The sequence below is a fragment of the Ciona intestinalis genome, chromosome 2 (genome assembly GCF_000224145.3).
Source record: "Ciona intestinalis chromosome 2, KH, whole genome shotgun sequence".
NCBI classification, from domain to species: domain Eukaryota; kingdom Metazoa; phylum Chordata; class Ascidiacea; order Phlebobranchia; family Cionidae; genus Ciona; species Ciona intestinalis.
In genome coordinates this window covers 6,701,428-6,715,140 of record NC_020167.2, presented here as the reverse complement: position 1 = coordinate 6,715,140, position 13,713 = coordinate 6,701,428, and the positions used below count along the sequence as shown (strand labels likewise).

General features: G+C 36.8%; 2 protein-coding genes across 2 annotated transcripts; both read left to right on the top strand.

Annotated features, from left to right (window-relative positions):
* Window positions 1-387: 387 nt before the first annotated feature.
* LOC100182822 lies at window positions 388-4,242 on the top strand. The gene is made up of 3 exons (XM_026840467.1): window positions 388-408; window positions 2,246-2,432; window positions 3,376-4,242. The coding sequence occupies exons 2-3, from the start codon at window positions 2,265-2,267 to the stop codon at window positions 3,868-3,870; spliced, it is 663 nt and encodes a 220-aa protein (XP_026696268.1). The 5' UTR covers window positions 388-408; window positions 2,246-2,264; the 3' UTR covers window positions 3,871-4,242.
* A 2,241-nt stretch (window positions 4,243-6,483) lies between these two features.
* On the top strand, window positions 6,484-13,123 carry LOC100185185 (asparagine synthetase [glutamine-hydrolyzing]). The gene is made up of 12 exons (XM_009859397.3): window positions 6,484-6,698; window positions 6,896-6,964; window positions 7,334-7,417; window positions 7,522-7,675; window positions 8,284-8,475; window positions 8,840-8,941; window positions 9,303-9,430; window positions 9,651-9,777; window positions 10,336-10,477; window positions 10,811-10,961; window positions 11,829-11,984; window positions 12,528-13,123. The coding sequence occupies exons 1-12, from the start codon at window positions 6,519-6,521 to the stop codon at window positions 12,735-12,737; spliced, it is 1,695 nt and encodes a 564-aa protein (XP_009857699.1). The 5' UTR covers window positions 6,484-6,518; the 3' UTR covers window positions 12,738-13,123.
* The last annotated feature ends 590 nt before the right edge of the window (window positions 13,124-13,713 follow it).

The following is a 13,713-nucleotide window of genomic DNA, read 5'->3' as shown; positions in this document are numbered from 1 at the left end:
CGAGCTAGGTAATGTGCAGAAGAGTCTAATAAGTTTTATATTTCCTAGAAACAGCTATTCTAAAGATTGCTTAAAAAGGTAAAAACCGTGTTTTGCTGTCATTTCAATATTCGTATTTTGTTACGATAACCAGAAGATAATTCTATTGATTTTTTTTCATCGACAACTTGATTAGTAAAACACTCTTTCGCTTGTTGTGCATTTCCGCGCCATTTCATCCTAATCGGTCTGCACAGAATAGAAGTGTTCAGAGGTATCAACAATCATTTCATTGGTTCATATAATGACATCGTTAATTCCCAGAGATTACTTGAGGTACAGTGACAATGATAAGGTGTTAGAATATTGCCTCTCCCTATGTAGTGGGCACGTCAATATATAATTAAAGCCCACTGATTGGAATGTCAGGTAAGGCTGTGTCATGAACATATGCTGTTTCTGTGCGCCTCATTCTACTGTTGAGTTGTAACATGGGTGTTTTTTATACGACACACAGTGCAGGCTATTTAAGTTTCTTGTGCTCGCTGTCGAGCTGTGACATAGATACATGTCTTTACCTATCGGACACACAGTGCATAATCATAATTTTACGCCCGCTGTCGATTTTTTTAAGCGCGTGACTTTAATGCTTAAGTTTAATAAACCTTATATTTGCATTCCGCGTGCCCGATAAAGTTTATAATTCTTTTTACAAAAAAACTGTAGCCTATATACAGAGTCTACTGAGAAACTTGTTAAAAACGCGCAAAATATTGGTTAACTTGGAAATGAATCAAACTATTTTGCATTAAACCAGGATTTTTGCTTTGCAAGCATAAAAAGATTAAATAGGCTGCTGAACAAACACATCGCTCTTAGCATTTAAAGAATAGCAGTTGCATTACTCGCTTCGTGTAACATGCGCACATTACATAATCCATATAAGCCATTGTCGTGACCGTGCAAGTTATTACATCATAATCTACAGGCACTATATACTATAACGATCGATCACACTGAAGAAGATAGCAACCCTACTATGTATAGCCTATATATAATAAGAGATTGAGTTTTAATTTGAAACAAGTCAACCGAGATAAGGGTGCGTGTTATAACTCAGCTATATGAAGACGAATATTTTGAGTTTATTTTGTATTGCATGTTTGAGTAGCAAGCTTACTTGAATGTTTAACTTATAAGCGTATTTATTATACTATGAAGGTAAGTTAGGACACCTTTAGCACATGGTATCTAAATATCATGATCCTGTTTTAAACTATTATGAAACAGTCTATGAAAGTCGTGGAATATTTCTTTAAAAAAAATGTTTATTGTTTATTACCAAATGAAATGAGAAAGTAAAAATGAAAAGAGGTCCCGTTTTCCCCACCCTTGTTGTTGTTCTAATTTGGGCTATAGTGCAATAGTATACTAGTTGAGCTGTACAGTTATGATGTATTAAATTGCACGGGAAATGTTAGCTTACAAAAACACTATACAGTCTTCAAGCATTTGTATTCCATGAACTGGAAATAAGAAGCAGAATTGTAAATACTCCAACCGTTAATGCCGGATGATTCCCCATTTATTCACGAACTATAATTAGGGGATTTGTCATGGATGACTTGGCACAAGGGTATTGTGGTAATGAAGGGAAAACCATTTCATTGTAAATTGAAGTTTTTAAAACGAACATATGGCGGCCGCGCTGAACTAGTTTTATTGAATAAACGATCCTTTGGGGTTGCATTGAAGTTGATACGTTAAAAAATAAGTAAAGGTTTTGCTATTGGTAGCTGGGTTTCAGAAATAGTTGTGCTAATCTGAGTTGGTAATCTTGTAAAGTGAAGTAGTGTGAAAACAAAACAGCTGTGAGTTTGAAATGTCTCTTACGAGTTACGCTCAGGCTGTGAGTTTATACTTGGTCATAGAATAAATATGAGTTGGTATAGGTGGAATAAAACCTTACAAAAAAGAAAGATACTTTTTATCAAGGTTACATAGTAGGGTGAGGGAAGATGGGACACCTTTTCATTTTATTTTCTCATCCAATTTGGTAGTAATCAAATAACATTCAAAGAATTATAAAACCGTATCCTCACGACGTATCCTAAAGGTGTCCCGTCCTTTCCCACCCTGCTATACCTATTATTTGTGTCTAACAAGTTACTGAGTGTACCACAGGATATTAAAGATGCTATTTAGGGTATAAGAATGTCTTTATAAAAAAGCTGTAATTTTTTATCGAAACAAACATTTTTCGCAGACAACAGTTTAAATCAGCAATGATTGTGAGCAAAGCGCTATCAGACCGAAATAAGTCATCTTCTGGAGGCCGAAATGACCGTGACTTATCGAGAAGTTTAAAAATGCATCCGTTGCTTAACGATCGTGGAGGACAATCTGGAAATGGGGATTCCCCTAAACAGCTAAACCCATGGTCTTTTTCAACGGTAAGCAAGTTTGGATTTTTTCTATTTATTCATGGTAAATTTTTTGGTGTAGTCCGTATTTAATATATATTACTGATCATAGGACTACACCAGTGTTTATTACAAAGCATTACCTTATTTATCGCTTTAAACACGATAACGAAGATTATTCGGTTTAAAAAAGGAACAAAAATTGGCAACACTAAACACGCGATTTCATCATGTTACTCTAGCAATGTAGCATTACTGAGTAAGACTGAAAACTTTTAGCACACTATATTTAAACATCCTGATAGGTATGTGTTAAACAATTAACAACGGTCCATGAGAGTCGTGAGGAAACGTTTTAAAATTCTTTAAATGTTCACTGCCAAAAGGGAGGAGAAAATGGGATGGAAAGTTGTCCCATCTTCCCCACCCCCTATATTACACTGCTAGTAATTTTCATGTTTTGGCAATTAGTATAAAAATGTTAGACCTGACGGCGCCAAGCAAGGGCTTATAAATCCATAAGCGACACTATATGGATTATTATCTTTAATCTCGATAGTGCTTCGCTTTTTCATTAGTAATTACAATTCCTTTGTGCATTGGACACGCAAGTATAAGTGTTAAGACCAATGTATATAGGGTTAAATGCTGACTGCAGATATGAGTTATCGTAATTGACATACACCATTACACATATCTTCTGTTAAAAAGAACTGGGTTTTACAGTTATTTTTATAATACTCTTTACCAGTAGTGCTATAACTTTTTTAACGTTTGTTATTGAATTCAAGCAGAAGAAAGTCATTACAGAATTGCTGTCAAATGTGTTTTTACTAAAACTTTATAAAAAAAATTAAAGCTTAACCGAGCGAATTCGCAAATCAAAATATTGTCTTGAAAGGCAAATAATCTTAAAAAAGGTATCCATTAATATAAAAATACTAAGTAACAAATAAATAAATTATTCCCACAGGTTACTCTATGCCCAACAGCCCTCCGTCCATCGATATGCAGTTTCATTACAAGTATTGTGTTTGCTATAACTGGCTTGGTTATTCTAATTCTTCAAATATGGAGTTACACTGGGTTGGTGTTGGTGGCGGGTGGCGCACTGTCAGCGTTTATTTCAGTGATTTGCTTCCTGGTGAAGCAGCGAAAAGTTGCGAAGGAGATGGCTAAGAATCTAGAAGCTCCCGTCGACGACAAAGTTGGCCAAATAACCGAGATACCGTTCGATACCATGATGTTCCGCGCTCCTACGGTGCTCAAGTACAGATCGTGCGAAGAAGCGTGGAGCACTCCGTTGGATCCAGCCCCTAGGATGCATAAAGACAGAGCGAAGCGAAAAGAATATACTATCATTGCACCTTCGTGCGATTTTAGCAGTATTGAAATGGGGAAACCACCCATTCGATGTGGTTACATGCATGATAAAAGAGAACGAGACATGAGGGACCGCGTGTATTAAGCAACTCTTGATTGTTTACAAGAAGCACTTTACGTAATAGCCAGTAACACTTTTTATTGTCGGTTGTACATCTATATACTGACTGTTATTAGGATCATTATGGGGCCATGGGTTGTCCAAATTCTTAGCCATAAGGTTACAACAAAACAAAAATTACTCGCAAGCGGGCGCAAGGTGTATGAAACAGAACACTCGTGTTGTAACAACTGGTATTGCCCAGCCACGCGAGGGTAAATAAGGTAAATTCATTTACTCATTAAAATAAATGATTTTTTTGTTTCTTAGCCAGTATCATGTATAACTCTATAATTCCTGTTGTTGCTTATCTCATGGGGCGTATTATGCATAATATATTCTACCTCAAACATGCTATAGACCACAGGTACAGTTATTATAACACTAACGCCTTGATTAAGAACATGCAAAACAACTCCAAGCAATTCCTATAGCATAATTGATTAGAATGCACGGTTAACTACAGTATCGCGTCACTATATGTTTAACCATAATCGCGAAACTATGTGTTTGTCATTAGGCGGTTTCGTCGAACTTTGACAATATATACAGTTAAGGTAGGGAAAGACGAGAAAACTTTAGCTCATAATATCCAAATATCCTGATCGTGATTTAAACAATTAACAACGGTATACAAAAGTCGTGATGATATTTTTTGTTTACCACCAAATGGTACGAGAAAATTAGAATGTAAAGATGTCTCATATTCTCCCCGACCACTATAAATGTTAATTACCGTTCAGCTTGTACAGAATCCTTGGCGAACATTCAGCAGGTTCATATATGGGGTTGTTTTGGGAAATATTATTATTCTATACGTGGGGGAAGACCTATACAGCGTAGCATACCATGGGACATAACGTTACAGCCACAGTTGTCGATTGACGAAACCCCAGGGTCTCACCAAAATGAAAAAAATACGGGTAAATTCCCAAAAATTAGACAAAAAATGAATTGTTATGTTAAACGTGGTAGAACCATAGATTTTGTAGTAATGTGCTCACTCGTTATCTGGCCCTAATCCCAGGTTTTGGAACATGCCCGCTATACGACTTCATATAGAATAGAAATACAAAGGTTTAACATAGTGCAGTGCAGTAAAACTGTTAGAGCCTTAGGTTCAGGAAACAGTCATGGCACATTATTAAATCAAAACAGCATATATGTCACCGCATATAGACGAACGGTTCTTTTGTACTGTGTTCCTTTGATCAAAGTACGATACAACATACAGTTAACCATGGGACAGACTGAAGTACAGTACAGTATATACCCGTGAGAAAGATATAATTCTATGGGTTTTGATTTATATTGAAAATAACGGAAGTAATAAGCATGTGTGCTCTTGACCAAAATATACGACGCCTGGAGCGCAGTTTAAATAGACGTCTGGCTAAATAAAATCACGATATACCCAAACCTTTTGACTAGGTTTAAAAAAGAAAAAAAAAGGAAACGGCTTACGCAATGATAAATCATCGGGTAAGAGCAAGGCGGACATTTACGTTATTATTTCGTTTCATATTAGACAAGACAGCATGGAAGTCGCTTATATATAGGGTGTATTTTACAGAATACCGGAAAGCGTACAGAAAATAATATCTTCGATCGGTTTGTTATAAGCTTAAAGAGACAGTCGAGTATACAGTAAAATGGTATAGCGAGTCTTGGACATTTACAGTTAAAAGCAAGAGTTCACTGTAAATAAAACACTGAGTAAGATGGACCATGTTTTCATACCTTTTCATCGTCCGATTGGTGGTAAACAAATATTATTTACAAAATTAGGTAACCGTATCTTCACGACTCTAAAAAAGCGTTGTTAATTTTAATAATCGCAATGAGGAAATATAATATGGCATACAATGTAACCTATATCATTTCTACCCTCTAACAGTTTTATACAATGTAGAAAAATCCAGAGATAATAAAATAGGAAAATGCGAAAAAGTTTACCGGCGGGGCTTTCACACGAGATGTAAGTACGCGATACCAGTTCTGATTCAGCGGTACGGTTTATGACGTCACAAGCGGCACTGAAAAGAAACAACAATTACAAAGTAGGCCGGGCCGGGGTATAGGATGATTCATTTTGTTCCGTTCGGTTGTAAACAGGAATAGAGACAGTTAACCAAAAAAAACACAACCTTTTTTTCGCAACGTCTAATTCGTATACAAGAACGAAAAGGAGTTTAATTTTTACTAAATACACGCCATTTAGTTGTTTAAGTATATAAAACAAGAATAGTTATACGCTTATGGTTTAACACATGTGTTTACCAAATTGCTTTAAAAAATGGTAAAAAAAATGTCCATTTCCGTTTCATGTGTGTCAAGCGGCGCTAAGTGTTAAAGAACTATAACAGAGAACACCTGTGTTTTTAAAAGACATACGTGAGTTTCGTGCGTTCCATGCGTGATTACATCATGGCAGTGCCCCGTTCCATAGTTGTTTTAACTCATCGTTCTAATATAGTTGTTTTAACTGGTCATATATTGCCACATGGAACGATAAAAGAGAATGAAAACATAACCGTCATCTTATTCCAACCTATATAATAGAAACCACACCCAACCTATAGCGACACTAAACAGTTCTAAACTTTTAGATAATATAAGTTTTAAATTTCAAAATGTGCGGAATCTGGGCTCTGTTCGGTTATGACGCGAATGACGTCAGACAGTTCACTTGTGCGCAAACAATCGCACATAGAGGTCCCGATAATTTTCGGTTCGAGAACGTGAGTGGACTTCGAAGCGCTAAACTTGCTTTTCACCGATTGGAAGTAGTTGGTGACGTAGGCGGAATGCAGGTATGTATGACGTCACCACCTATGACGTAATATCTACAACGTCAAAACTTATGTACAATGACTTCAACACCCATGACGTTACACACGGATGACGCAATGTTTATGACGTCACCGGTGATAATTAATCCCAACAAAAACATTTCGCTGTTGCTTACCTGCTACGATTACGTCATAAAAGTTTGTTTGTTTGTTTTCAGCCAATGAGATTACACCAGTACCCTCACTTAACTTTGATATGCAACGGAGAGATTTACAATTGTCAGAAGGTTTGTTAGCTTGTTTTAAATGTAATAAATTAAAGAGCGGGGTCGCTAGAGTTACAAACTGAATTAATTGTGTATGTCCGGTGTGGCAGACTCCTATGTCAAAAAATGATTGAGTATACACATGCGTGTGGGAGACACTCATGTTACATATACCAGGGTGGGGAAGAGGGGAATCCCTTTTATTCTATTTTCTCGTCCCATTTGGCAGTAAACAAAGAATTACAAAACCGTACTCTTACGACTACTATGGACCGTTGATAATTGTTTAAACCATGATCAGGATATTTGAATAGTTAATAAAACAATATCCCATCTTACCCCACAGTACTGTATATAACATATTTATGTAACTCGCCGCTTGCTTTACAGTTAAAGGAAGAATTTGGGTTTAACCACGAGACACCCTCTGACTGTGAGGTCATATTACATCTGTACAATAAGTTCGGCCCAGAGGTTTGTGACGTCATAAAAAAAATTAACTGTGAATTAATAAAAAATAAAATATTAAAGATTAAATAAAAGTTTGATTGCGAATAATTTGAGTTGTAATTATGCAGGAGACGAGCAAATACCTGGATGGCGTGTTCGCTTACGTCATCGTAAACACGCGCGACAACACCTTATTACTGTCACGTGATACATATGGAGTTCGGCCGATGTTTTATTTCATGACAAACAATGGAATGATGGGAGTCTGCTCGGAGGCTAAAGGTGACGTCACATAACATACTTTTTAACTTATATCTTTGAAAACGATGGTGAATATCAAATTGTTGAAACAACGAAAGAAGGGGATTAACAGCAAAACGACAGTCGTTATTACCACGCTATGTATAAAAGTGTAGAAAACAGTGACGGTTTGAAATTTTGGCTGCTACACTCAACATATGGTGTACGACCCAAACAACGGAGAAGTCGGTTTCAAAAAGAAATTTACTCAAACACCGGTTACAGTCATCTATTTTTTCAATATTTTATAACAATACTCCGTTGTTCCGTTGTAATTACACAGGGCGACCATATAGTGAGCTACCGATTAAACGTCACAGAGAATTATATTCGCTATTAATTACCTCGTAATAACACACTGTTGCGATGTAATGAGCATATTATTCAGATCAATTTTATAAATTATCCGCAAGGTTAAATACGTGGTAACTCGTAAGCGGACACGAGGTGTATGGAAAAAACACCCCGTGCTACAACGACTGTCATTGCCCTAACACGCCAAATAAAATAAGCATTAGTTTACTTAAAATTATTTTCTGTAAAACTCACAGGTTAGTTACTCACAATTAACCTCGTGTTGTGTCACACAGGTCTTTATGACTTACTCAAGAAGAAAAACGGCGAGGATAAAACAAAGCTGCTTCGCGTGTTTCCCCCGGCCCATTCTATGGTTTGTGACGTAATAAAGAACGGGAAGATCGCTCCAGCGACGCCGAAGATGTTTCATTCATTCCCCGAGCTGCCACGCCACTTCATGTACCAAGGGGTCGTTTTAGAGAAAGGTTTGTCAAAACTTTGACCTTCAGTTGTAATCTAACTTGTTTTATCCCCGTGAAGCGGACAATGACCGTCGTTATAACACAGGTGTTCTGTTTCATACGCCGAGTGCCTGTTTACGAGTTACCACATAGGTAACGTTGAAGGTGATTGTTTTTCGTAAGGATTTTTTAATCATAAGGGGGATTTAAATGCGTCTTGTCAATGGACACATACGACATACACTCATACTGGTAACAGCGGTAACCGCATCGAGCTTCGAACCCGTCGTAAACATAAAACTAGAAGCAAGTTGTTCAACCACTTTGCCACAGTTTGACAAAACGTAGACGTTCAGTTGTTACGAACAATAGCACATTTACGTCACAGGCGAAAGTGATGACGTCATAAAGAAGAACATTCGAACGTTGATGATAAATGCTGTGGAAAAAAGGTTGATGTCCAGCAGAAGGGTCGGAAGCTTATTATCAGGTTAAGATGATTATGTTTGTATGATATTGCAACACAATATTGTTGGACAAACAGTCTTTTAATTTATTCAGATGCTACAAAAGCTTCGTGCGTATAATAGGTTGGGCTAAGATGGTCCATGTTCATTTTCTTTTACCGTTCCATTTTAACAAACAAAAATGTGTATAAATGCACCCTGTGTATGGTGAATATGAATAGAATGACCATGCACATGAATACACCCATGTTATATAAATACAGCACCTATGTTATAACTCAGAATAAATACATCTTAACGTGTCATGTCCGGTGCACAACATTAATATTCAAACAACCAATAACACTGAACCACAATTTAAACAACAGCAATATCTTTCACCAGGAGGATTAGATTCTTCATTGGTTGCCGCCATTACTGCGAAGAAACTTCGAGAAAATGGATCAAAACAACCGATACAAACATTTTCAATTGGAATGGAAACTAGCCCTGACATCGTGGCAGCTAGAAAGGTAGGACGTCATCGTTACGTCACAGATGCTTGGTATGACGTAATCATTACGTCACACTACTTCGACGTCAATGTTACACGTATTGCTGATTATTGTGACGTGAATTTCGTAATTATTCTAATGAAAATAAAAATGACGAAAACTAAAATTGACTCAATAATGTAATTATGAAAGTTTTTCTACTCCCCCAAAAAACATTTTGTGTCCTTTTGACATGCAGGTTGCAGAGCAAATTGAGAGCGAGCACCATGAAGTGATATTCTCGCCAGAAGAAGGATTAGATGCGATAGAAGAAACCATATACGCATTGGAGAGTTATGATGTCACGACCGTGAGAGCTTCAATCCGTAAGTTTAAAACGGAATGTTGCGCTTGAATGTAAATGTGTTGCAGGGCGTCAACTGTTCTATTTTTATTGTGGGCATATGCCATATAAGCCCATGCTATATAATCGACAGTGGGCATGAGATTTATACGAATACATCATCCATTTTTTCTAGCATAGATGTTTTAATTTTAAAATAATTAAACCATAAAGAAATTTTGAGCACTTTACAGCGCGTAGGAGGTGCTACCTTATATGTTCGTAACAATAAAAATGCCATAAACCTTCTTTGTTTGAGCAATCGATCTGCTTTGTGTACCCAGTTGTCTGGCCCATTATGCAAATAAGGCATTATGCAAATAAGGCGGTTTTATTTGATGCTTTATTATGGGTTACATTCGTTGTCGGGACCAATGATATAGGCCAGATTTTCTCAAACACCTATCAGCCGCTTGCGTACGTCGGTTATGCGGCCAGTGTGACTCTATCCGCAACTATAAGTTCACAAAGGAAAGAGATTCATTAATTTCTATAATATTTAGAATTAAACTTTGATTAAAAATTGATGCAATTTTTTTAGCAATGTACTTGTTATCAAAGTACATCAGTCAGAACACGGACACAATCGTAATCATGTCGGGAGAGGGCGCTGACGAGCTCGCTCAAGGTTACATCTACTTTTATAAACAACCAACCCAAGAAGAAGGGGACGTCGAAAGCAGGTGCGTGACGTAATGATGACATGCATAACAGTTGCAACAGTGGTGCTTATATATTTTCAATACGAACAACGAGGCTCGACAATGTTATATACTCTTGTGAACGTATTGGCAAAAATAGTTACCGAAGAGTGTATGATCTATCTGGCAACACAGTTAACGACAAATTCCCCCCCAGTCGTGCATTCACTCATAAGCGGGCACGAGGTGCGTGAAACAAAACACTGGTGTTATAAGGACTCTCGAAATTCCCGAAACGCAAAGATAATTCAGCTACATTCATTCATTAACAACAACAGCCTCAAATACGCATTTTAAACATGATTCTTTTCTTAGACGGCTATTATCTGATCTCTATCTTTTCGATGTGTTACGTACCGATCGCTCGACAGCCGCGCATGGGCTGGAAGTTCGAGCACCATTCTTGGACCACGCCCTAACGTCTTACTATCTATCGTTGCCGGCAGAAAAACGGGCCCCGAGTGAGGTAACATATATACCGCGGATAGGTACAACACAAAGACTTATACCAATGTCTAAAAATTTAAAATCCCCCTACATTATTTTTACCTAGATAATAAATACCAAACGGTTTAAAACTTTAGAATTTTCCACTGTGTAAATATACCCATATAGTGTAATCAAAAGTTCTTGCTTAATTCGCAGGTCGCATGAGTTGCGTAGTTAATTCATTTAAAATACAAACGGCAAAGCAGGTTTAAAGTAACGGAGATGATTTTATAGGGGGTATATCATTTTTATTATCTCCGGTTACACAACGAAACCTATAATAAATTCTCGTGGTGCAATGAATTATGGATTTATAAATATTATTTTATGAGCGGAAATAACCCAATAATATTCTTTGATAAACTTCCCTATTTCATTTCACACATGTACTGTTTATTGACTATCAGTCGCAGTATTGCTATTTGGATCGTAATTCTCCATATTTATTACAACCGCAAAAGCTTGAACTGCACATTGCACAATTATAGTTAAAATTTGCATATTACTTCTATTGAAAACGAACAAAAACAGATTGTCCAATTTTTAAAAAGCATTTTTTTAAAATCCCAATGCGGTATAAAACTATTTTGTATGCCATTAGTAGGAATTGTTATTTTCTATGTATTTATTAGCGCCTGCTGCTTCTTATCGATACTAAACTAGTTCCCCTTATTCTTTTATAATGTTTTAACACAAATATCATTTATCGCTATACTACATTAACGAAAACCGAACTAATCAAAACAGCGAATATAAAGAGAAGAAGTTATCCGCAAAATGTCATTTGTCTTTTTAAATATACGTTTTTATTTTAGCCATTTTTTTTATTAAACCATACCTTAAGGGAAACATTGAGAAATTCCTTCTTCGTTCCGCGTTCGATGAATCGGATCTCATACCATCTGAAATATTATGGAGACGCAAGGAAGCATTCAGCGATGGAGTTGCCTCGAAGCGAAGATCTTGGTTTGAGATTCTACAAGAACATATCGAGAGCAGGGTAAAGTCAATGTTTGGTTTAGAGTTAGAGAAAAAAATGAATGAATGTAACCTTTTTACGCTCGCGTTGCATGGCAAGTTCCTTATAACTGAGGGTTCTGTTTCCTACCGCACCTCGTGCTGGCTTACAAATACGGGAGATGCCAACTCTAGAACAACTTGTATACAACACATTCAGACTTTACAACAACCTTGTATATACAAACGAGTGCTGTGGGTCCGTTTTAGTCCGCTATAACCGATGTAATTGCCTATATGGGCAATATGAGTTAATGAGATATCGCAATTTCTGCTACTTATGACCTGCAAACCCAGAAAAAAGTAAAGCCTGCAATCCCTAAAAGTTAAAATGTTGAGCGGTGTATGATTTTTGTGGGCGATGAGGCAACAATTATAGTTGTTTGTTTTGTTGTATTGGACCAACTTAGGCCGAATATTTGGTTCGTCGGCCCCCCTCGCTGTAGTATAGAATCTCACCAATATACAGTAGAACAAAACATTTTTTTGCTTTTAGTTGGTTAATTTACAATAACGTCTTCTTTAGGTGAGTGACGATGCTCTCGCAAAAGCAAAAGAAACACACCCATTCCACACCCCTAAAACAAAAGAGGCGCTCTACTATAGACAAATCTTTGAATCAAAGTTCGGCCCACAACTGTCGAAGCTGATCCCATACCAATGGTTGCCTAAATGGATCGAAGCGGTAGATCCAAGCGCTAGAGTTCTTACGCATTATCAAAATGATGAGGCGTAAACATTGGAGTATATACAATTTTAACGTGCGATGTACATATGTTTTGTTTTCATTTCCAGAATAGCTTTGTTTATATTTTATAGTTCTGTGGGGTAAGACGGGACACCTTTAGCGCAAATGTCCAAATATCTTGATCGTGTTTTAAACAATTTACAACGGTATATGAGAGTCGTGAGGATGCGGTTTTTATAAATTCTCTATGTGCTTTGCTTACTACCAAAAAATACAACGAAAATGTGTCCCATTTTCCCCACCCTACTATATAATAAAAAGGTATAATTGGCGCTTTAAGCTTGATTTGAAAGGTACTTTAAATAAGTAAAACATTTGTGCTAACATTGTCGTTTAATAATTTTCGCCAAAGATAATAAATATACAAACATATAAATATACATAAATACACAAACATAATATACAAATGCTACTGTTGCAATTACAAAAGTTTTCTTGAATATACATATTGACGCTCAGTTTTAATAATAAGTAAAACATGAATTAATCACCTCACCTTTCGTATTCACAGAAGCCTTGAAATATGTTCGCCTACTATTTACAACTTTACAGCAACCTGTGTACCAACTTTGCTGTTGTTACCAACTGCCGCCTCAAAGCAATAACGCACACTTTTTGGCACGCAGCTTGTTGATTGCTCGAGCGATTATTGATGTCGCGGGGAGACGCTTTGCTTAAAAGCGAAACGGATAGAAAGCGATTTATTAATATACAAATACTTTATAGTAAATAAAACAGAACATCGCCGACAGGATTCGAACCTGTGCGGGCAGAGATTTCTAGAATGTCGCCTTAACCACTCGGCCACAACGACTACGAAACCACCGATGACACAATTTCGTCAAGATATCTAGTTTCATGTTTTTTTAATATTAATCTCTGTTACAGTCACTGACTTAACCAAAGTTTGCTAAGCTATACAGCTCGGGTTACAGGAACCCAAAAAGTGTTTATTTTAATATTT